Here is a 26,115-nt window from a genome sequence, read left to right as displayed (position 1 = left end):
TTCCTTAAGATCCAATTGTATTACTGTTGGGTGAAGAATATTTTTAAAAGGGTATATCCATTCTTATTGTTATAATTATTATTTTATGATCTAATAGGATCATCCTGTCATGGGATTTTGGTTACCCTATCTTACACTAGCGCCAGCTGTCACTACTCTCTTTATCTACTATTTTGGTCCTTGCTAACAAGGGAATGTACTGGAGGTGCAGCTTGAAGTCATTGGTGCAAGATAAAGGCATTGTTTGTGTTATATAATCACATGTTTGTGGCAGCACTCCCCAAGCAAACAACAACTGTCCTGGTGCCCTCCTAAGTACCTCTTTACACAAGGCACTAATCTATCTATCTATCTATCTATCTATCTATCTATCTATCTATCTATCTAAAAAAAAATCATTTTCGCAGCTGGTTTTGTTAACACATAGGAGTCAAATTGCTATATGCTATACAGCCACATAAGGTTGCATATAAAGACATCAGTCCAGTGGGAGATCGGTCAGTCAGGTGGGCATGATAAGATGCCATTGCTAGTATTACAATGGCAACTTGCCACCTTGCACTTTATTGAATTTACCTCATATCCTTTGTCCGTATCAAGCTTTGTAGTTTATAAAAATGTATTGCACCTACTGTGTTTACTGATATAATATAGAGTAGCTGCTAATCATACAATCTGTAAAGTCTGAGAATTAAAGAAAATACTGTATAAATCTGTGATAAATAAATGTAATAAAATTCTTACCAAGACGGTTCCTAGGATTTCAATTTTAGAGCTGGATTTCTTAAACTGTTTCAACAAAATATATTTTTTTATAAAAATCAAAGACTTAAAAAGGATGTTAATACATCAATGTTACATAATTCCATGAGATGCAAGTAATATTATTCTCAGGTAACAATATAAAGCATAATGCATACTGTAGTACTGCCAATCATACAGAAATAAACTGCTGCTATTCTTTTTAGATGAATTAGTTGGGTTGATGGTTACAATGAGAAGTGATTGACTGCTGTCATATGCATGCTTATACTATTAATACTATACAAGTGTTTTTAATGTTAACATTTAGGGGGGAATTCAATTAGAGGCAAAAAATTCTAAATTCTAAACGTTTTGCCAATTTTTTTTTTCCGGGAAATACGATTTGGTTACTCAAAAATAAATACATTTTCTCACAAAAACACACAGGTTCAGTGAAACCTATGTGAGTTCACCAGCCACAGCCCAGTTTTCACTTCTGAGGCAGGTGAAACGAAAACCATGATAAGCTGCACCTTGCACAGGCTTATTGGGGCTAAATGGATAGCACCCATCAAAACAATCAATGATAGTGAGTAAATGAATTTCCCCCTTAATATGATTCTGTGATTTGGCAAAGCTAGTTATAGAGGACTCACAAGAGAGTGAGATGACAAAAGAGTTAGAGGGGATGTTTGTACAAGTGAACACTTATTTACAGGTGAACTTATGCTGCATTACTTAAATAATATAACTACTGTAAAAAAAAATACATGACTTTAATTCTTATATCAGCTAATACATTTTGGTACATAGATTGGAGACTTGTGTCAAATCTCATCTTATTGCAGTCTAAAACCTAACCTTACTTTTCAAATATTTTCCTAAATGTATTTTTTACGATAAAAAAAATAAAGGCATTAGCAACTCCTCAGAGTGCTTTACCTCGTGTGGAGCAATGGACGGGCAGGCAGAGGTTGGGGTGGTAATCCTCAATGCTGAATATGCCAGATGCTGCTCCTCCATATCAGTGGCTGTCTGGTAGAGTGGTTGTGCACTGTGGCACCACAATCCTAGCATACAGTACAGTGCCGTTACTACGTGTGTGCCAGGTGTGCCTGGTACACAGCGCAGTCACCCTGAGGGAGCAATGGCCAGCATTCTATGTCAGTGGCTTTTAATTACTCAAATTGACTCATTAGAAGCCACCTGTGCTGTGTGTGACGTGCTGGAGGAGAAGAGGAGAGGAGCAGCTCCGGAGGTAAGGGAGGAGGAGGGAGGGGGACTGGAGCCGAAGGAGCACTATGTAATTGGCAGTGGCGCCACTGCAGCTGTCTCTCTCCTTCGGCATTGGCAGGCTGGCGCTGCTGTGAATGCTGGGATATGCTTCCCTCATTCCAGCATTCACAGTGGCAGAGGCCAGCCAATGCGAAAGGAGAGGGACAGCTGCAGTGGCACCACCACCAATTACAATGTGCTGCTGCGGATCTGGCGTCCCCCTCCTCCTTCTCCCCTGCCCAGGATCTGCCTGACTGCATTTACTGAGGAGCCTGAGCCACTGGGAGAGATGGTATCTATCTATCTATCTATCTATCTATCTATCTATCTATCTCTCTGTCGGTCTCTCTATTCTGTCTACCATAATGTATAAAAAGGGGACGCTGTCTGCTGTAATGTGTAAAAAGGGGGATGCTGTCTGCCATAATGTGTAAAAAGGGAACGCTGTCTGCCATAATGTGTAAAAAGGGGGAAACTGTCTGCCATAATGTGTAAAAAAGGGACGCTGTCTGACGTAATGTGTAAAAAGGTGACGCTGTCTGCCGTAATGTGTAAAAGGTGGACTCTGTCTGCCGTAATGTGTAAAAAGGGGGACTGGCTGCCATACTGTGTAAAAAGGGGGACTGGCATCCGTAATGTGTAAAAGGGGCTCTACCTGGTCTAGTGGCGCTACTGTGTGGCATAATTTGAATAATAGTATGAATTGGTATAATTTTGTGGTCATACACCTTCCAAATGAAGCCATGACCCCATATTTTTTTGTGTATGCCTACGGTGCACACTGTCCCTATGGTGCACACTGCCCCTATTTTACATAAGGGGGTGCCAGTGCCGTTTCTTGCACACAGCGTTAAACTGCCTAGTTACATCACTGATACAGTATATCAGACTTGAGGGGCAACAGCTAGAAGTGTTTAAGATTACTTATTTGTCCAGTGAGGTTCTGCGGTGTCCACCTCTTTGTTGGTCTCTTCTGTCTAGTTTCTGGCAGTCTGCATATGCACAGTGCTAACACCCGTTGGTGATACAGCAAAGCCTGGGAAGGCTTCCCTGAACTGTAAAGGCTTTTCTTGGTCCCTGATGCTGTCAATAGGGATCATACTGCTAGCTCTAATGATGGTATAAGTGGTACAGTCACAAAGAGCCTTAAGGTTAGCAAAATACAGAATTGCATGGAGGTCATAACCTGTTTAGTAAGTGCTAAAAGGGTTAACACTTATTCTTAAAATGATCCCTATATGAGCGGCATGATGGCTGATATTTAGTAATGTTGTTGCTCTTGCCTTAGTTCTTCTATTCAGAGTGCTACCAGCATCTATAATATTGGCCGACAGCAGCTCCACTCTGTCTCCTACATGGATGGGTAACAGGTACAACACACTATAGGAGCCAGAAAGCTTCCAATCTCTGTTGATACATCCAGCATCCTGTCACAAAGCATTGTGAATGTTGGAGCTCAGACAAAGGGAGGAAATGGAGTGCTGTAACTATAAGCCAATAGGCTTAGGGGATGGGCACTGCATTGATCACTAGGCCACCAAGGATTGGACTGGATTGTCAACTAGCCCACATGACACTGCTGGACACATGGGGTGAAAAAGGAGATTCTGGTAGAAACATTTAAACATTTAAATGAATAACAGGTATGGAAGAAAATGTGGTAATAGGGAGGGATTTATGGTGATATTTTAATTGTGCAAGTGATATACTGAGTCCAACTTTCCAAACACATCTCATGCACAGAAATACAATACCTGGTTCAATAAAAGTATGACCTGTAACTGATCTGTAAACATGGATGTATTTGCACCTATACAGATGCGCTGTGTAACTCTTGCTCTACATAAATGGCCATAATAGATGTAGAGCAGGGCTGGCCAAACCAGTCCTCGAGATCTACCAACAGTACACATTTTCCAGGCCACCTAGCTAGTGCACAGGTGTAGTCATTACTAATTAAGATGTGCTGCATTCATTCCTAACTGACAATTCTACAGATCTCCAGGAGGCCTGGAAAACATGAACTGTTGGTAGATCTCAAAAACCGGTTTGGCCAGCCCTGATGTAGAGTATGGAACATTTACAATATATTCTCTAAGTAACATAACCATTGCCCAAGCAAAAATTAAAGCAGCTTTCTCTTAAGTATATAGAAACAATGAAGACACTTTTATTTTTACTGAAGTCATCTTGTTAAATAATGCTTAAATATATTTATCATGTGAATTATTATGATAAAAAGAAACAGTCTTACTTACTCCACATAATGCGTTCTTGATATTGTCAGTAACTTTTGGAATACCGTTCTAAAAGATTAAAAATGAAAAATAACTGAGGCCTTTGGTTATGAAGTGCAGAGTATACAATTGAAAGATGTTATAATTATACTTCAATTAATCAATAAACAGAACAAATATCTAACGTGTGCCAGAGAATATGATACAACAAGCAACTAATATATATGTAATTGGCTGCTTGCTTGATGCTATTTCCTTTATTTAAATGCAGACCTACTGTGCATTCTGCAATAACCTTCTGAAGGTGAGTCTCCCCTTAGTAAAAAACACATATAATTAGCACTCCACCTATAGGGGCTGCATTCATAGTCTGCAGGCTGTTTTTCCTAACAAGTTACACGTTAAGATTTTAAATTACATTTACAGGGCATGGAATCTGCAAGTATATGGTGATCCTGCAATGACATGGACATATAAAGTTGTGTTGCAGGAGAAAGATACTGCTCACTGGGGCATATTCATCATCACTCAATTTCTACAAATGTAGGTGAAAATGAACATTTTCACTTACTTCTGTAAAAATTAAGTTTTTGAGCCATTCATCATGAAGGTAACGCAGGACATATCACATATATGTTTTGCTTACCTTTCCCTCCCGAGCTATCCAGGCACTAGTATGACCCTATTCATCAAGCACCAAAAATACAAAATACAACATTTTCAGACCTTGACTGTGGGAGCATTTGCCACCTACAGATGGCGAGTGCTCCTGCTACCCTGATGTTTACCTATTGGAAGCAGTCCTGGCTTGCAAAGGGAGATCTTTCTGAATCCCTCCACTTCTGCCACCGGAAACCGGGGGCTTTGTGAGCCTGCATGAACTGTAACTCATGCAGGCGCATTAGTGCTAGTCCTGACAAATTTTTCCACAGCAATGAAAGTAGCAGTGAAAAAATTTGTGGAGACAGATGATTTTTGCATCAGCTGTCTCCGTGCCGGAGCAATGATGAATTGCTCTGGCGCTCACTGTGAGTCAGAATGTTAATTTTCAGAGGGGCCTGATAATTAGCATGATGAATATGCCCCCATGTCCTAGAATCCGGGGATTTGCTCTTTCTACTACTTAATTATAATTTAAATAATTCCATTCCCTCAAATTTAAATCTTGCTTTTGCATGTGGGTATACAGTATAAGTAGTCACATTCAGGGACTGTATATACTGTATAAACCAAATTATGTTCTCTAGCGTAAATTAATAAATATGATTAGTTGTGCTGTTATACTAAGCTGACAACTTTTTCTTAGATGCCCGAATAGATATGTTTTACTGAAATGCTTGTGTACGCAAACAAGTCTTATTTTTTTTTAGTTGTAAATCACAATACAAACCATAATGGGATATTTAGTAGTAGGATACCGTATAATCAGCTGCTTTTATTAGTAAATTTTATTTGTATTTAGGCATGGACTATAATATGTAACAGTTATTTATTCAGATGCTATAAACAAATATTATATATGGACCCAATGTAATAGGGTGCGAGTTTTATATGCTGGAAAACAAGCTCCTTCTCACACATTAAATGGTTCAAGTTTGTCCCAAAACTTGGCCCATGTAATAGCAAGGAATTTGCGCTTTCAAGTCTGTTGCAAAGTGTTAGTCCATGTGGCTTTTTCTCTATGTAACTAGCACCTTGTAATGCGAGTCTGATTATAATGTGCGAGTTTGACAGAAGCATACGCAGACCGGTGACATCTGTGCTGGTTTCTGTCTGCAAAAGTTAATAAAGAGTTTAAAAGAACATGACATGTGGTCCCCCCCCAAAGCATAACCAGCCCTGGACTCTCTGAGCTGGTCCTGGTATAAAAAATACATGGGAATAGTATTGATAGTTCTGAGTATTATGCAGCAGTGTAAGTAACCTATCTGTTCATACTCCAAATCATTATTTTGTGTCATTACAACGTTATGTCTTACTTTAAAATACTGTAATACAGTCAACACAATGGGCTGGATGTTATGCTGCCCGAGTTCGTCGGCCATTGGGGATGCCATCTGACTTTTTTTAAAAGGGCAATCACTTACAAGGCAAAACCATGCCTTGTAAGTAATTTCTCTTTTAAAAAAAGTGAGAGTTCGGCCAGCATTCCGCATGGTCATCTAACTTGGGCAGCATTACATCCTGCCTAATATATCCATACCTGTAGTAGATCTTGGACACATGGTGTGTTCAGGGCAGTTACCTGTATGTGAAATATATTCATTTACATGTTTAAATAAACTGTACTGCATATACAAATAATGAATATTTACACACACTCAGTCTTCACCATCTGCCTGCCCAGAATATACCCAGTGAGAATGGTCACAGCAGCAGAGGATGAGCTGATCTTGTGGGACACATGTCACCTTGTGTGACTGTGATGATAAGACTGCATATAACATAGTAAAGCAGATGTCCCTGGCCCCTCTTTCACAGGGGACTTACCCAGACCAGGTAATCTGAGACCCCTTTAGAAGCCGTGTGGTTCGCATCCACGTGGTTGGCCAGGTAATAATAATAGCTGACTATGATGATACATATATCACTATACCAACATCAGGATCAATACTGCTGTGGTGAGAAGAATGCACTGACACATTGCTTGGTAACTGCACTCTCTAACTTGGGTTATTGTTACCGATATCCCCATCATATATAAGACTAATTGACTACAGGCCATTTATCAGGAAATAACAAAGATTTTCTCCATCAGAGTTGTCTCAAACATACATTATCTGGTGGATATTCTTCATGAGTACAGGTCCGGCAAAGCCATAATCCAGCTCTGGGGCCAGGCCCAAGCATAGTGATGACAGATGAGGGAAGGTATAAGTACAGAGGGGAAAGAGCAGATAAAATGAGACAAAGTCCAGAAGTAGAATCTAGCAGAAATGACATATTATAGGAAGCCTAGTTAGTAGACAGGAGAGAAATCTACAGGCAGGTAAATGTGAACCCAACATGAGGAAAGCCAGCTATGAGAAGATGTAGCTACAGTAGAACCAGGAGTGAATACAATGAGAATAGTATGGGCACATTAATATGGCAAAGTCTCCAACTGTGCTAAATCTGCAGGACATATGTTTTAGTTTTGGTCCATAAATCTCAATGTACAATTACACCCTACCTACTAAATGTATTCTACTAGTAATGAGAAAATGGTTTTACTCTTGCTTTTCTGAATGCAAGTAAAAAACAGTTATATCATATAAGAAAAGGAAGAAATGAAACTGAATTATACAGCAACAGAAGGTCTTTAACAATTGGTGTTTCTATAATGGGTACAATGTGTATGGTGCACACAGGCCCCTGGGTCCAAGGGGCCCAAACCACACACATTGCTCCCATATTTTAATAACTACATTTCCAGAGTTCCGTATCGGGCGCTGCAGCCACGGTAAAAATCATAGCCAAACTGGCCGCCACACATGTGCAGTAGTGAAATTGGTCTCTGTAACATGGCAGGCGCCATGTTTCCGGAGACCTGTGCATGTGTAGTAGACTCTGGCACAATGCCGGAGACTACTGCACTATGCAGAGGAGGGGGCCCACCCAGAGTCTGCACAGGGGCTCCCTCTATGTAGAAACGCCCCTGTCTTTAACAATTCATAAGTATTAAAACAAAGCTGTATTATGCTACAACATAATTGTCTCCCAAGGCCCAGACCCATATGGCCATAAATCCAAGCCAATCTGTGAAGACATTTACACAGCACCACTGAGATGCTACATTCTGCAGTGATTCCAAGTAACTACTGTATTTCTTGTGTCCTTCACACATCTCACACTATATACCCTTTATGTATGGACGATTGCACAGTTTCACACATATTCATGCTTAAAGTAAATACATATTTCTCTTGTATTCTGTGTGTATGCCAAACTAAAACATCATTTTACTGACATGTGCATCCTGTACACAGTGTGCATTTATAGATTTTAAAGGAGTATATAAAATTAAATCTCTATATTCAATACACTAACAGGTCCTGCATAGCTCAGTAGCTCAGCCATCCTTGCAGTGATAAAAAATAGTTTTATTCAGTACACTGTCTGGTGTACTGATTGGATGGCTGAGTCACCCACCAGCATTATCACAACACTGCAATAATTGCTGTTTACCTTGGAGAAAGTGTGAATTGCACCAGCAGGGGTGATTTACTAGGGAAAACAAAGTCCCAAATATGGAACACCATTGATCCCAGGGCCGAACTGCCCATCTGGCACTTCTGGCAAATGCCAGGAGGGACAATGGTCTGGTCCCTCATAGAGAGAATCGGGAAGGCCGTGCACTGCACAGCTTCCAGCTCTCTAATTGTCTCCTCTCACTGCCCAAAATGTTTGTCTCTTTAAAATATGGGGGCATGCCATGAGTCCATGCCCCCCGACTCACAGCATGCCTCCATGAGCCATTCCCACACTCCCTGCGACGTGTGCACGCCTCTGTGTCATGCGCACATGTGCCTTTAGCAAGAGTGCACAAATGCCGTGGCTGAAAACGAGCCCCAGTCCATCCCTGATTGATCTTATCACTTGTGTGAAAAAGACTGACCCTTAAAATATAGGGAATGAAGTAGATAAGTCAATAAATAAAGGCTGTAATAGAGTACAGTGAGAAAAAGCATTGTTACAATGAAATTTTATCTTACCACTTTGCAAAGAAGTTTCACTACACCGCCAAGGTTAAGGCCCCCCTAGAACATATGCAGAAGACAAAACATTCAGCATAAAGCAAAAACTCTAAACAAAGTGTAAAGGTTTTTAAAAAAAACACAGCATAAAGGAACTACTGCGCATTTATTTTCATTAACTGTTGTATATTTCCTATACTACAAAATGCAGGTTAAGTAAAATCTGCATAGACATGCTTCTTTTTACATAAACCCTTATTAGAACTGGAGATACATCTATCCATAGTGATCTAATACATTTCCCCAATGTTTCTATTTGCATTTACTATAAAAAGAGCCTCTTATTTTAATAGTATGAGTGGTTTAGGAGAATGTCTTATGTTTTGGTTATATATGCAATGAATGTCATAGTTATTTTATCACTTAGAAAGTTTACGTGTTATTTATTTATTAACAGTTTCTTATATAGCGCAGCATATTCCGTTGCACTTTACAATTAGAACAACAGTAATAGAACAAAACTGGGTAAAAACAGACAGACATAGAGGTAGGAAGGCCCCGCTCGCAAGCTTACAATCTATAGGGAAATAGGCATAGATACACAAGGATAGATGCTATCTATAGCATAATGGTCCACCAGATTGCTAGGTTCTTAATGGGTTGTATGATGATACCCCGCAATGTTGGCCAAGTGTCAGGAGGGTGTGAGAGTAAAGAAAGACAAAATATGTGTTGTTATGTATACTGTACAGAGAGGATGTAATTAGATAGGGAAGAACTGAAGGCTATGTCGGTGGGTCTGGAATTTGTTAGGCTTGTCTGAAGAGGTGAGTTTTCAGGGAACGTTTAAAGGTTTGGAGACTAGAGGCAAGTATTATTGTGCATGGGAGGGCATTCCACAGAGTGGGTGAAACCCGGATAAAGTCCTGTAATTTTGAGTGTGAATAAGTAATGAGTGTGGATGAGAGACGTTGATCTTGTGCAGAGCAGAGAGGTCGGGAACGGAGAGGATTGTATAAGATTGTTAGATCTAGTGCACTTATTGCCATCAGGGGAAGGTTGAGCAATAATATGACTAATATCCATAGTTACTAGGAATGCCTAGGTCAGGTTCTAGATTACTAAATGCTCTGTAGTGCTCACACTGGTACCATGGACTGTAAGTCCATCTTGGAGTATAGAGCTGGTGTTTATTGGGCTGATTTCAAGTTAAGGGCAAATCCAGTTACTGGGTGCAAAATGTGTCAATGGAACAAAAACATTTTGAATAGAAGGAGGGAAAATATAAATTGCACTGATTCAGAAGGATGAAGGATTATGAAGGATGTTATGAAGTATGGAGGGCAGTCTAATCCTACTGTAAAGTACAGTGTAATAACAAAGCCATGTCTAATATGTGTGTGTATACAGTATGTGCTCTGTATGAAAAAAAACATTATTTTTCTATGCAATGACACAGATATGTCTGAATCAGTGTAAATTAAATTTAAAACCAGTGAAATGATTTCAGCATTATGACAGCAGTGGCATTACTAGGGGGGTGCAGAGGTATCTCCAGCCAAGGGATGACACCAAGTGCTGGCTCCCCCTCAGTGACAGGAGCCGGATGCTGCACTGTAACATTACATGCAGCACCCGGCTCCTCCATGACTTAAAGGCAGGTAAGCAATGTAACAAAGCAATGAGGAAGGCAAATCAGATGCTTGGTAGCATAAGCATATCTCCCAACTGTCCCGATTTTGGTAGGACATTCCCGATTTTCCCTGTCTGTCCCGCTGTCACACCAGCGAGTCACAGTGTCCCATAGTGGGGGGTTCAGTTGGGATATCCCACATGTCACTCGCTGCTCTGAGCAGAGCAGCAGTTAATAGATGCTGTGCGCATGGACACAGCGTCTATTCCCCAGCAAGGAGAGACAGGTGGAATGGCCAGCAGCTCACTGAGTGCTTTTCATATCCCCATACTGATGGAAACAGGGGAGTGGCTTGTATTCCTGGTTCTTGCCATGAGGAAACACCCTCTACCCATGAGGCCACACCCACTAATTTTAGCCGCACGCCTTTGGCACTCGAGGATGTCTCTCTCTGCTATTTAGACAATTTGGGAGGTATGGCAGAGGGAGAGGAATCAGTAGCAGTAAGAAAGAAGTAATAATGCCACTGTATAGGTGATTAGTACGGCCTCATCTAGAATACAGTGTTCAGTTCTGGAGGCCATATCTCCAGAAGGATATAACACATTAGATACAGTACAAAGAAGGGCAACTAATATGGTGCAGGGTCTACATCACAAAACTTACAAATGAAGAGAAGCAATAGGACACGAGGACATGCACTGAGACTGGAGGGGGGGAGGTTCAGGGGAAATTTGCGGAAAAATTATTTCACAGAAAGGGTAGTGGACAAGTGGAATAGCCTCCAATCAGAGGTGGTAGAGGCTAAGACAGTAGAGCAATTTAAACATGCATGGGATAGACATAAGGATATCCTTACAAAGAAATAAGGATCAAATAAGGTTAGTGATAAAAAAAAAAAAAATAAGGGGCAGACTAGATGGGCCAAGTGGTTCTTATCTGCCGACAAATTCTATGTTTCTATGTTACCTGGAAAGACTAAAAGATCTTAATGTGTATAGTTTGGAGCAGAGAAGGGAAAGGGAGGACATGATCGAAACTTTCAAATATATCAAGGGTTTTTACAAGGTACAGGAGGAAGAGATTCTTCAAAGGAAAGAAGTAATAGAACACAAGGACATGCAGGGGAAATGTAAGGAAAACTTACTTCACAGAAAAAGTAGTGGACCAGTGGAATAGCCGCCCATCAGAGGTGGTATAGGCTAATACAGCAGAGCAATTTAAACAGGCATGGGATAGTCATAAGGATATATTTACAAAGATATAAGGATCAAATAGGATTTGAGTTAACAATATGGTTAAAGAAGGGACAGACTAGATGGCCGAGTGGTTCTTGCAGTATCTTAACACAATAGAGATATGATAGATAAAATCTGATTGGTTGCTATGGGCAATACCTCCACTTTCATGTTTAGAAGCTTTAGGAAATCCACCTCCTAAATAAGGAATTGGGAGCAGGATGTGACTGGAGATTTTATGTAAGTAGTACACACCTGCAGCCAGACATGCAGAGACATTATCACAGACAATAGTGGGAGACAACATATCAATCTAGTCAGCCCATGTTAAGGAAATGTGTTTAGTGATGAAGTAGCAGCACAATGGCATTACAGTTATTCAGGACTATAGGTTAGGGCTAGAAACAAAGCTGCTTCATGAATAAACACTTTTTATTTGTACCTCACATATAAAGTACAAATTCTTGGTACGTGCTCGAAATTTGCCTTTTGCAGAAACACTTGGCTATGAAGATAAAACTTCCATTTCAAGACAGGACAAGCTACCTTTGGCTTTAGACATCTGGGCTTTTCTGGAAGCTACAAGGAAACTTTGATGTATGTTTCTAGTGCAGATCTAATGTCTCCAAAAGTGATGGGACAGTGATTTCCATACACAGTGAGAGGATTTGTCTGTCACAACTAATAAGTGGTGTTTTAATTAAACCTGTGTACTAACCCTAAACTCATTTATTATACAGTATGTCACAATAATGCTATGATTCAAATACTACATGACAGTGACATGATTGTGACAGTTTGCAAATAAATTCAATGTACAGTATAATATCTATATTTACAAGATGGAGAAAAACAATTAAAACAGTAAATATACTGTAACTTACCAATAACTTATTTACTGCTGATGTTAGTTTGTCCACATCCTCAATGTTACTAGAGAGTAGGTCTTCCTAGAATCACATTGAAAAATGTATAGATTAACTTACTGAACAAGAACTAAATGAATTTATCTGAGAATATACTATGAATTATATAAGTTTTACGATTTATTTTTGATACCCCTTTGCCAAATAACACTTCATGGCTTACTTAGTCATCATAATAATAGATAGCTTTAATTATTATAGCAATGTGTGTATTCAGATTGTTTTATCCAGTACAAACGAAGTAAAAATATTCTCTTTGAGCTTAAATATCAGAATCAGCACATCGGCCTCACCATTCACCATTTATCACCAGTCATTGGATTACACCATTACTGTAAAATAAACACGGTTCATCTACAGGGCCAGATTAACAATGTGGCGGATAGAGCTACAGCTCCAGGCCTCCACATAAAAATAGGTCCATCATTATGGCAGCATGATGATCACTAGCCACCAGCTGGCCACATAGTCAGCCATAAATCATAACTATTAAGATTGCATTTATATTTTATGCAATTTTCTATATTTTTACATATTTAGCAAGACATTACAGCTGATAGTGTAGACTGTAGAGGGTGTACACGCCCACATAGCTCTGGCCACACCCACACAGCACTAATCACACCTCCCCAGTTTCTCACATTAGGCCCTTGAATATTTTCAGCCCCAGGCCCATGTGGCCCTTAATCCGGCCCTGTTCATCTGCATGAGCTGGAAAAATAAAGTCTTTTTAAAAGGATAAAGCTTTTCAGATAACTACAGATTACAGTAGGAGCACCCTCTCCATGTGGTACATTCTGTAACCCCTGAGTATTACTGAAATATCTCTGTGTATCTGTATAAAGCAGTAACATTTTATATGTTACCTAGGAATCAGAAAATGCACTATCCGCTATATGACCTCATCCTTGTAGCTGCATAAATACCACTCACTATGTCAGAGTATACTGAGTATTATATACATCTTCTCTTTAGTATTTTTAAACAACACATAAAAAAATGACTGAAATGATGTCAAATTCATGGCTCATGTACTGGTAGTAGCAGAATGTTTAGCATGATAAACACTGACATAGTGGAAAAATAATTTTAATTTTATGAAGTATTGGATGCTTTTATAATGCATGTAAATGTGTTTATACATTGGGTCTTATTCAGGTTTGTTAGTAAACCAAAAAAGCACACTAATGGGCAAAACCATGTTGCACTGCAGGTGGGGCAGATGTAACATGTGCACAGAGTGTTAAATTTGGGTTGGATATTAGAAATGAAATCTTAATTGCAGTGTAAAATAAAGCAGTCAGTATTTACCCTGCAAAGAAAGAATATAACCCACCCAAATCTAAATTTCTCTGCACATGTTTCATCTACCCCACCTGCAGTGAAGCATGGTTCTGTCCACTTGCCAGCTTTTTTGGTTTGCTAACAAACCTGAATAATCCCCATAGTTATTACATTATCAATAAAAGCATTGAAATAAAACCTGTACATTATGTTTTGTCAGATTACATGAAATGTGGCTATATCAGTCAGAGTTGTGCCATAAAACTAAACGCACTCATTTGATTTACTTTAAACTATTTTGCTGGTGACTGATCACTACAATGTACGAGCTACAGTAATTAGGTGAGAAACTGCTTCCGCCTGATGTGTCTCTAGCTGTGAGTAGATCATTACAGTCCTATTTAGTACATCCTGCATTATTATTGTGACGTGGATGTGCTAATATCCCCTACACTCTCAAAGCATAAATTAGGGTGAGCATATTATACCTTTTATCTGGGACGCTCATGGATTACACAGGTTCTGTAGTTGGGTGACTTCAAGCCTACATTTCCGCTGGTTTTAATCAACCACAGATCCTGTGTAATCCGTGAGCGTCCCAGTTAAAAGGGATAATACGGTCACCCTACATAAATAAATAATTTCACTGAAATTTACTAACATTCTCTAGATAAGATAAGAGATATGAACCTTCCAGGCAAAAAGCTGGAAGCAAAGGGATGGCTTATGCTATCATTACTCTGCTTCTGGGGTCGGACGTGGCAAGTCTAATGTGCATACACAGCTGCCAGGCTGCTCATGTGTCAGTGGGGAGAGCAACTACTGCTCAGGCTACTATGGGCTAATGCCACCTGCATATATTGTTATCTACTGGGATCAAACCTTGGGGGTAATTCTGAGTTGATCGCAGCAGCAAGAAAGTTAGCAATTGGGCAAAACCATGTGCACTGCAGGGGAGGCAGATATAACATTTGCAGAGAGAGTTAGATTTGGGTGGGTTATATTGTTTCTGTGCAGGGTCAATACTGGCTGCTTTATTTTTACACTGCAAATTAGATTGCAGATTGAACACACCACACCCAAATCTAACTCTCTCTGCACATGTTATATCTGTCCCCCCTGCAGTGCACATGGTTTTGCCCAGTTGCTAAAAAATGTCCTGCTGCGATCAACTTGGAATTACCCCCCTTGTAATTCTTCTTGCAATATATCAAGTCCCATAGAAACTATGGTACTGTTTGTATCAGTGAAAATAGTGGAACAGCAAAACTCCCAAATGTCCTGATTTTCACAGGACAGTCCCTTTTTTGAGACAGTACCTGCTGTGTCCCACACCCACCCGATACACATTAAGGGGGTGCTAGAAATTTGCATATACTGTCTATCCAGAAAATATTTTTTTGTAATAAAGATACTCCTCAAATATAGCAATAAATCCAATTATAAGGTGTAATTTTGTACTTTGGGAAAAAAATGCTGCACTGCAGGGTGGGGGCATATATAATGTGCAGAAAGAAACACTGCAGTGTAGGAACAGAATTATCCAGTATATAGGTGCTATATGCTAAAGCTGGCAGCATTTATCCTGCATGCAACCAAACAAGAAAAACCCTTTACACCCCTTCCAATGTTTTGTTAGGGTTCAAACTTATAAACTTTAGCTGCATTTGTTTCAAACTCTGCATGAGGCCCTCAGTACCATGGGGCAACACATTCTACTACATCTGTAAACATGAAAACTTTCTGTGTGTATATTGCTGCTCTTCTAATATTAGTCCAAGGCAAACTGAAAAATGCATTATATATAATTCACATAAATAGTCCTACACACTAGCATAACTTTTCTAAATAGAACTATAATTTCCATATTTGAACATTAGAGGTTTTTTTTTTTAATTCAGTTGATCTCCATTTTAAAATAACATAACATTTTACAAATGACTAAATAAGAGGTGGGAAGCTGGTGATGAATAACAGCATAATATGTCATTTATAAAGAATACATCTCAGGGGCAAGTGCAGGATCTTAGGTGGTGGGGGATTTCCTGTGTAAAATGTTTAGTAGAACAGGTGAACAATTTGACTATATAGTTCATAGTGTGCATATAGCGTCTGATTCTGATTTGGTAGCAAGGCAGAAAAAGCATGTAAGTTTGTATCTGGAACAAACCATTATGCTATTCAAATATACATTTATATTTTTTCTGTGCAGGGTAAATAATACTGGCTGCTTTTGCATGTAGCCCACAAATGTTAAACAGCTTTATTTTTACACTGCAATTTAGATTTCAGTTTGGACATACCCCACCCAAATCTAAATCTCTTTAAGTCGGAACATGCTACATCTGCCCCACCTGCAGTGCAACATGGTTTTGCCAAGTTTGCTTTTTTTTGGCTTCAACATCTGAATAACCCCCATAATGTACATATGATGTGTCGTGTGTGAGAGTGGGAGGGAGAGTGAGAGAGAGAGAGAGAGAGAGAGACAGAGACAGAGACAGAGAGACAGATTAGCATAGTGTACAAAATATATTTGGACAATATTTAGTGACCAAACCAGCCATAGGTTTTCAAACCCTTCTGCTAAACACACCAGGGAGCTGTATACATGTAATTTTTGTATGTACAGTACACTTACCAATTTCAGTCCTGTACCCAAAAGAATATTAACATCACAACCAACACATGCCTGCGAATTGACCAGAAATGATAAGTAAAATATACTTTCACAATAAATATCATTACATATTTTATTACTTTACATCTGTCTTCTGAAAATTCTGCTCAATAATGTAATATTAAGTACAGTAAGTCAGTAATATATGCAGCATCCCAGAACCATTCTTCTCCATTATTTCAGTATAAATATGTAGCTGTACAGCATTCTTTTAAAAGAATTGTCTTTGTTTATACACAAAATAGAAGACACTTTTAAAATATGGAAATAAAAGAAAGGCATGTGCGAACCAATTATACAAAATGACCACTCTTGACTTGACCTCACTTTTCATCAATATTATATTCTCATTGTTATATTAAATTCACAAATATAATTGACACAAATTATGAGGACCAGCAGTGGGTACTGCTTGTCTATCGATGTCTAAACTATATTGCTGCATTATATCAAAGCAGCCATCAATGTTTGGCTACTACGGTTATTCAGACCACAGCATATATATGCCACCACCAGTCTTCCATCACAATATGTGTACCTCTCCTAATAATGGTAAAATCCTCAACCACAAACCATCAATGGTTGCTACTGTAACTATTGATGATAGATGGGGATCCCTAAGTGATTCTCATTCTATAATTTGTGGACAAAAATTGGTACCAATACTACATATCTGTCAAAACAATGTTTCCTTAACCACTAATCTGAACTTATTAACCATAGTCTCTCTTCATATACTATGTAAAATGTTTGTTCAGCAATCCCTTTGCAAGATGCAACTGCAACATTGTTATGATCCTAAAAGACACTTAGAAGAAAACAGATTGTTCAGAATCTAAGGAAGATTTGTAACATATTTGTATAGTAGAACCTTAATAGGTGTTTTAAATTATCTTTCAAATAACAAAAAATGTAAAATGAATTCTTCTATTGATCTTCTCATCACCACTGAAGTATTTACAATGGGTGCAATACTCACCTCTCCGGAGTTCACCGCTGGCTGCAGCATCTCTAAGTAAATCTCCGGTAAATGGGGTGGTGACATTTGTTCTGGAGATTTGCACATGTACAGTAAGGAGATCTCTGGGAAAATGGCCACCACACCATATTCCTGGAGATCTGCACATGCGCACTAGACTCTGGGACAGCGCTAGGATCCCCTGGTGACCCTAGTGCCCAGTGTCTACAGCCCTGCCAACACAACTTACTGACTCTATCCACTTTTACAGTAGCAGGTAAGGACGCATTAAGAGAGAAGGGGCCTGTGTGCAGTCTCCATCTGGACGCCCTACTCTCTAACCAGCAGCACCCTAGTGAGGACTAGTAGACTCTTCCTATTGTGCATGCACAAAACACCACGAAAATGGCCATTGTGCCATTTTCCTATGATTTGTGCAGCTCTGCCACTGACTGTGGTACTCCAGAAAATTGGGTATAAAATAAATGGGTGCAAAGTGTGCAGTGTGGGCCCCACTTGGACACATGAGCCCATGAACACTTTATACCCTGCACCCATTATAGATATGCCACTAGTAGCAGGAATATAATCAGCCACTATCAGTCTCAGATGCCATAAGTATCCTCCATTAGACTAGTCCACAAAATGCTAAAGCACACTGGGACTTAGGGCCTAAATCAGACAGGATCTCTGTTGTGCAAATTCGCAAGGCGGCCAATTACCGTTCAACTGTGCATGTGTATGCATCGTAATGCACATATGCGAAGCCAAACTGTGAAAGAATTCAGCATCTTTTTTGATTGCTAGGCGTACACAGGTTTTACTGACAGGAAGTGGATGTTTGGGGACGGTAACTTGCCGTTTTCTGGGAGTGTCAGGAAGAACGCAGGCATGCCCAAGCATTTTCAGGGAGGGTGTGTGACATCAGCTCCTGCCCCGATCAGCCTGTTTCTTTCACACTGTAGGAGTAGGTCCTGGGATACACACAGACTGGATTTGCAGCTGACCGGTGTATGCAATGTTTTTCGCCTGGCATACGCAGACTTGCATGGGGCGGATTTTCATTCTGTCTGGGTGGTGACTGATTGCAAATCTCTGCAAATTTGCAGAGGAGCGATCAGGTCTGAATTATGACCTTCAGCAGGTCATACACCTGAAGCTTTATTGCCCAATCTGGCTGGTTAGAATGAAAATCTGGTAATGCATGACAGCAAATGACAATTGACCATTTGTTCCCAAACACTGGAAAACAGACAAAAATGGTAAATTAGACAAATTGGTTAAATCCAGTTGATTTAACCAAACTGTCTGAAGGACCATTTTTGTCAGTTTTACATAATTTAGGAGCAAATTTCCAATTGTCATTTGCATCTATACATTACCAGATTTTTATTCCAACCAGCCAGATCCCACAATAAAGCTTTAGGTGTATGGCCAGCTTTAGAGGTTTACACAAAGTATTTCTGTGATTTTCCAAAAAATGTGTTTTAAATGCCTGATTGTTCTGCCGGCATAATATTTAGGACAATCACAATGTTGCAAATAGATCACAAATTCAGAGTCAACACTTTTTTAAACTTACTATTACCTAGCTGATCACTCCTACATAGGAAGTCACACAAGCAGTTCTGCTCAAAATGTGATCACATTACACATATTTTTTCAATTTTTAAAGAAACCAAGGGGCCTTTATGGAAGCTAGATTTCCACATAACATGCATCCTCTTCACATAACTGATGTGATAAAAGTACAATGCATACACAGGCAGGGGTGCCAAGAGGTAGGGGTGTGTACTAATTACCCGGGCTCCAGGTCTGATGGAGGGGCCCACTGGGGGCCCAGGTCCCCATCCCTTACCTGGAAAAAGCAGCTGCAGATCTTCTCCTCAGCCCATCACATGCTGCAGTGTGGGCAGTGAGGTGCTCAAAATACACATTTTTCTGTATTTTTTTTTTATGGGTGCATGGCCTTGCCTCCTTTGATTAGGCTATATATATATATATATATATATATATATATATATATATATATATATATATAAAAACCCTGCCAGGGACACTATAAGCAACTTTGTATGCAGCTGTGATGTGAATAAGATGCTAATTTCAAGAAACAATGTGAACGTCTGGGATTTGCATGGTGGAGATTGTTAGTGGTGCCAAATGACCCGAAAGGGATTTGTAATTAAGGATACATTTATACATATGGAATGAACCTACTCTAATCATACACCGAGTATTGTCATTATCCAGCTGCACATCCGTTGTGAGATTTGCAGTTCGCTCATGGTAAAATGCCACAACTGTGAATGTTCTACTGTCCCATATGGCCTGAAACTTCATAGTCACTTTTGTCCTTCCACTATATTGCACGGGTTATTACAGCCAAAATGTTATGCACACAAAATGTATATTTGCTGAATGGAACTCCTCTACTTTGTGTATATATATATATATATCTTACCCACTGAGCTATATAACATGTTGTACAGCTTAGTGGGGCAGTTTGAAATACCACATTGGTCACAGGAAACCATGTGGTCTCACAATAATTATATCATTGAGTACTGTCCTGAGTGTTTGGAGCCTCATACATTATTTATCTGCAGCGTATGTTCTGCACCTATCAGTGACTGACCTGTCAGCTGCTGTCAGATGTACAGTAGATTACCCTGAAGCCGTACTTCTAACATTGTCACTGGGCAAATTGGGTAAATATTTTTGTTGAAAATTGCTGTTTCTCAATGGGGAATATCTAGAGCATGATGAAATGATTAAATGCCTCCACAGTAACCCTCCTTCATGAAAAAATCCATTGTATTACCACATGTACCAATCATATTATTATTCATGTTAATAAATGTATGTAGAAACATTTACTTACAAGTTCAGCTTTCAGCGCAAAATACAATTTTTTAAATTCTTGGAAATTGAAAGCTTGACCCTGTAAAAAATATGAATAATACGTAAGTAAAAAAATGCTAGTAGGACTTTATGTTTATTTTATTAAAATGCAAAGGGGTATGTATACACATACTGTGTGTGTATATACACACATACAGTACACACATTTAATTGTAATAGAAACTGCAAATATCTTAAAGTACCAGTGTGAATGGTCCTTGATAAAGATTAATTTTGTTTCTATTTCAAGTTACAGGGATAGGTATAGAGAATTTCATTCACTTTCATTCCATTCTATAATTTTGGCTAATGGCATATTTTGTGTTTTGTGATCAAGTCTGTTTCACCCTGCTTTTCTAGTCATGGATAATTTGCATCCATAAAAAAAAAAAAAAAAAATATATACACACACACACACACACACACACACACACACACACACACACACACACATATATATAAAATACTGTGCTGACAAAGTCAAAACTAATTGCACCTAGTTGCAGCTAAATCGTAAACTATGGCTATAGAGCAGTGGTTCTCTTACTTAGTTCCTCAAGGAACCCTAACTGTCCAGATTATACAGCAATCCATGCTTGTTCCCAGATGGTATACTCAGACTGACTGGGGTATAAATAAAACATCACTGCTTAAGCATCTTTAAAATCTGGACTGTAAGTGTACCCTGAGGACTAATTTTGAGAATCACAGATCTAAAGCAATAAAGTGCTTGTTAATTACAAGTTTAAACTTGTCATTATGGAAATTCCTTATTTTCACTCTTCCTATTCTGTTTAAAAAAAGAGGTTTGGTCTCATCCAAAAATAGGTGTCTTAATTTTCCAATGGGGCATACTGGCAGGAATGCAAGTGCTTCATGGTTGTTAATTTTGTCTTTGTGTTCATCTGTATTTATCACTGATAATGTAAAATATAGAAATCAGCTTATTTACAGTACCGCATTTTCAGGACATGCACAGAGGAAGCTTTGAAGTGCTGTAACCAGTTTTCCAGTTTTCTATTAAAAAATACAACAAGAAATAAAACATAAGCTAGTATATAATATTTAGAAAAGTTCACGTGACAAAATAAAAGGAAAATAAAGATAGAAAATAAATGAGATGGAAAGGAGGATCTACTGGAAAGCATGAAAAGACATAAATAATGTGCATGAGATGAATGGGGCACATGATAAGTGCAAGAAGGGAGGGAGGGTGAGAAGAGGTAATAAAGACAGAAGCAATGTATATATTTCATATAAATACAATACTACTTACTACAAATGTAATTGACAAGCATGCTGATTTATCCCCAGGTTGCGCTACACACTTTGGATCAGGAACGGAATCAGCACCTAATATGTCATACAGTAATTAAACAGATAATAACATTTACAGAGGGTAAAAGACAAACATTAAAAAAATAAATCAATAAAAAACTTGCAGTTACAGATGATGTTTTATTCCTATTACATACTCACCTGTCCCCTGAGAGAGGGTTACAGCAACCAGCATAAACACTGTGATGAGCATCATGTTGAATACCTGAGATCAGCACACAGTGTATATGGCAGCCAGTAAAAGGCTTCTGCTTTTATACTATTAAAAGTCGCTGACTTCAAAAACATGAGCATGTCATCATCTGCTGGAATGTGTCCAACCAATGGTGTACGTAATGTACAGAAATACTGTTCTAAATCTTGCTGGCAGTAACTAAACATTCCTTGTGTGCCAATATTTCTCCATTCAGGGATAAATGTAAACATCAATAAGGTAAAGGTAATTCCTTACATACACATTACACATACATGTGTCACTTGTTGAACCACAAGTGCCAGCATGCCTGGACATCAAGTACACATTGTCTAAATATTTAAGTAATTTATTAACTAAAAACACCCAACACAGCCATTTTTTTCTCATTTATTACTTACAAAATATCAGTATATTGAAAGCGCATCATGTTCAGACTTCAACATCTCCAGCTTGGACTTCCAGCTTTCATGTACTTCCAGGTGAGTGGAGCCATTCATTTACTTGTAAATACTGCCTTTATATACATTTAATGGAGCCAGAGCATCATTGGTGACAGTATGATTAGAGCTACAGAGCTAGCACATGGTGAATGGGAACTCTCACCCGTGCACTGGATACACAGATATCACATGCAGCGTCAGGGAGAGGCTGGCTCATGCTGGCTGGTGTGACAGCTGGTGGTCATTGAGCAGCCATCTTAGAGGAGAGATGGTGGCTGGAGGCTGTAAGCAAGAGAAGTGGTTTTACCAGAGACAGCGCCGTTCTCCGTAACTGAAGATAGCCGCATCAACAGTCATAGTAGGGAAACAAGAAAGGATAACAGCTGCTACTGACGCACAGATGGTCAGCCCTTGAATCACTGGAGAGGCCTGTAGAAAATTACCCTGAAAAGACCATGTGTTTTAGTTATCCATTATTCCAGATGTCACAATAACCAACCTTGTACACTAGGGTGCAGCAAGACGTGTAATTAATAAATAGGTGCTGGCTGCCATGTACACAAAGAGAGACTTCTACATAGCTTAAAAGATTGGATGCTGCAGACAGAAGCAGCCTAGACACTGATCTACTTGAGTAATAGTTAAGTACAGTGTGAATTAGCTGCTTGTTGCTCAAGATAAATAGTTGGTGCACATAGAAAACAGCTTATTACTATTAATTGACAGCTGCAGCTCATGGACTAGTGAAATAGGCACAGCTGTATTAAGTGGGTCCATTACAAAAGCTATACCTAATAAAGCAAATGGCTGTCAGTGACCACGTTATGTAAAGGAACAAAGTTATAGACCATCCAGTAAACCTGTAAATGCAACAAACAAAAACGAGAAAGCGCTGTTCACTTTGGTAAAATATATTCTTTACTGATATGTATAAAAAACCACAATGCTATAACTACAAGCATATACCGGCCAGTATAAACTTATAAAACAATCAATACATGTTTCCTAGATCACACAATAAAATATTTCTATATCACCCTTAATTAATAAATCTATTATGGCTTACACTTGATATATTTTCTTATATATTGAAGAAAATACACAATAGATTAATCAATAATTTAGTAGGTTAAGCATGCATGCATTCCATAAAAAAACTGAAGAATGGGTTAGTATGTTTCCAGTTCCAGCTGCACAATGGGTTAATTTGTATCCAACGAGTCTCTTATGCAAATATTTGTTAGTTAGAGGCAGCGTGCAAGAATGTTACTATTTTTCATACGGAACCATAACCTCCAACCACTTTTTCCTTTTTGTGGGAGGTATAAATCAAGATTAGTAAGAGGTGTTAGATTCAGTCCAGAACAAGATATAATAGGCAAAATGCTCTCTAATTCGCCACAACCTCTAACCATCCACTTCACATACGGTTAGTTTGATTGATTAGGTGAAGCACATATAATCAGGTGAATCATTATGCTGTGATCCGTTTCCACAAGGACTAGAGTGCATTTAGCAGAAACACTCACTTACAACTTTTATCATTGGTGGCTGTTGTAATTGCCAGCCTGATTAAAAAATATATATATATATACACTCCTTCCCCTGTGCACTGGGGTTGGGAGAAAGCAGTTCACCAGCCGGTAATGAGGGTTTATGAGCCTCACAATTGATTGCAGCAGATAATGGAGAGTACTCTCCTGACTCACAACTCCTCTGGTATGCCCACAAACGCGTTTCTCCGCCTCCGGGTCCGTTTCAGTGGCTTCGTCAGTGTGTAAAGTAGCCGTCCGTCACCTCAGATCCTTAAATACCGTATTTGCCGGTTCGCGCATGCGCACTGCGCATGCGATTCAAGCCTCGTTTTCAATTTCACCCACTGAGCATGTGCAGTCAGCGGGTTTGTAAACCAAGCCTCCTTTTGAGCTTACTCCCTCTGGAAATAGCTATGCCACATACATTATCTCCCTCTAATATATAGTCATTACTCCACATGATTACATATCTATATATATACATAATACTCAGCTCTATCCTTATATTTAGATTAATATACAGGTGACAAGACAAGAACTTTCCTCTCTAATCCGTGTTGTAATTGTTCTAATAAATCTACATAAAATGCCATCTAGTGGCCAATATTTATATGACATCACTACACATGTATCATTTATTAATCGACAAACAGCTATCTCAATGTGTTAATTACTTTATTAATTTCTACCCCCAACAGTTATCTAAATTTAGTCCACTAAATTCCATTAAGCTCCACCGTATCATTAAGCCCTCCCGGCACCAATGTGTCCATTTTATAAATCCAGTACGCCTCTGTTTGTCGATTAATAAATAAATAGATAACAATAATAAAAAATAAATAAAAAATAAGAATGAGCCAAGATGAATGATGAATTGATAGAATCATGGATAAATGAGGAATTATTATTATGGGCTACTGGATCATTATGGGCTATTGATTTATATAGATTAAATGGGGTTCTGATTAAGTACATAATAATGAATGGTTGTGTTCAGAAATTTTTTTTTTCTGAGGTAGGAATGTGATCATGTGATAGTTTGATTATTTGAATATTAAGGCTATTAAATAATTGGAGTATATTAATACAATAAAACAAACGAACAAATGAATTATAGATGATACATGTGTAGTGATGTCATATAAATATTGGCCACTAGATGGCATTTTATTTTATTATTATCTGCTCCCCCTCCTCCCACCCATAGTACTCTGGGCAGAGCTTCACAAAATGAAGCAGTTGCATTGTGACATCATGATGCAACTATGTCATTTCATGAAACACTACCCAGTGAGCGGAGCACTATGGCCGGGAGGAGGGGGAGCAGGTAATATAAGGGAGCCACTGGTGTAACTAAAGCCCTCACCACTGCGGACGCTTGGCGGCGCCAGGCTTGAGGCACTTAGTGGTGGCACCAAAAAGCATGACACATAGAGCATGAAATCCCTAGCAACAAGCATTACACATCCCTGGTAATGAGCATGACACCCAGAGCATGAAACGCCTGGCAACATAAATTATACACCAGGCCACAAGCATGACACCCAGAGCATGAAACAACTGGCAATGAGCATTACAACTCTGACAATGAGCACGACACCCAGAGCATTAAACCTCAGTCAACGAGCATGGAACCCAGAGCATGAAACCCCTGGCAATGGGCAGATAATTTAAAAGTTATTAGAAGGCTTAGCAGCCATAGTTTAAGTCACAATGTATCACGGGCATCGCGGTGTGTGGCATAATATAGTACAGAAGGAATAATATGGTGCAAGGGACATTACTGTGTGGTGCTTAATATGGTAGATTTTTTTTCTTTCCTGTGGTGGCCAAGGTCTGCTGATGCAGGGTCGAAAACTAGTGTGTAAGGTAGTCTTTTCCTGCAAGACTATGCCCCTTTTATGGAGACTACACCCATTTTAGTGAGGGCATGCACAAAATTGCTTTTCTATGTCTATGGGGCAGGGCACATTTTAGAATGTCTTTGGGGGCGCATTTTAGAATGACTATGGAGGATACACGTTTTTTACTGTTCATACTGGGAGCCAAAGTAT

General features: G+C 39.1%; 1 protein-coding gene across 1 annotated transcript; it reads right to left on the bottom strand.

The window, feature by feature from the left end:
• Positions 1–2,996: 2,996 nt before the first annotated feature.
• On the bottom strand, positions 2,997–22,100 carry LOC134958755 (uncharacterized). Its single transcript, XM_063941495.1, has 10 exons — positions 22,032–22,100; positions 21,829–21,905; positions 21,510–21,569; positions 20,533–20,592; positions 16,652–16,702; positions 12,688–12,753; positions 8,951–8,995; positions 6,460–6,501; positions 5,834–6,029; positions 2,997–3,205 (listed from the first exon to the last, which is right to left on the bottom strand). The coding sequence occupies exons 1-10, from the start codon at positions 22,084–22,086 to the stop codon at positions 2,997–2,999; spliced, it is 861 nt and encodes a 286-aa protein (XP_063797565.1). The 5' UTR covers positions 22,087–22,100.
• Between the last annotated feature and the right edge of the window lie 4,015 nt (positions 22,101–26,115).

This window comes from Pseudophryne corroboree, chromosome 9 (assembly GCF_028390025.1).
Source record: "Pseudophryne corroboree isolate aPseCor3 chromosome 9, aPseCor3.hap2, whole genome shotgun sequence".
In the NCBI taxonomy this organism is placed as follows: Eukaryota; Metazoa; Chordata; class Amphibia; order Anura; family Myobatrachidae; genus Pseudophryne; species Pseudophryne corroboree.
This window is presented reverse-complemented; position numbering and strand designations above follow the sequence as displayed.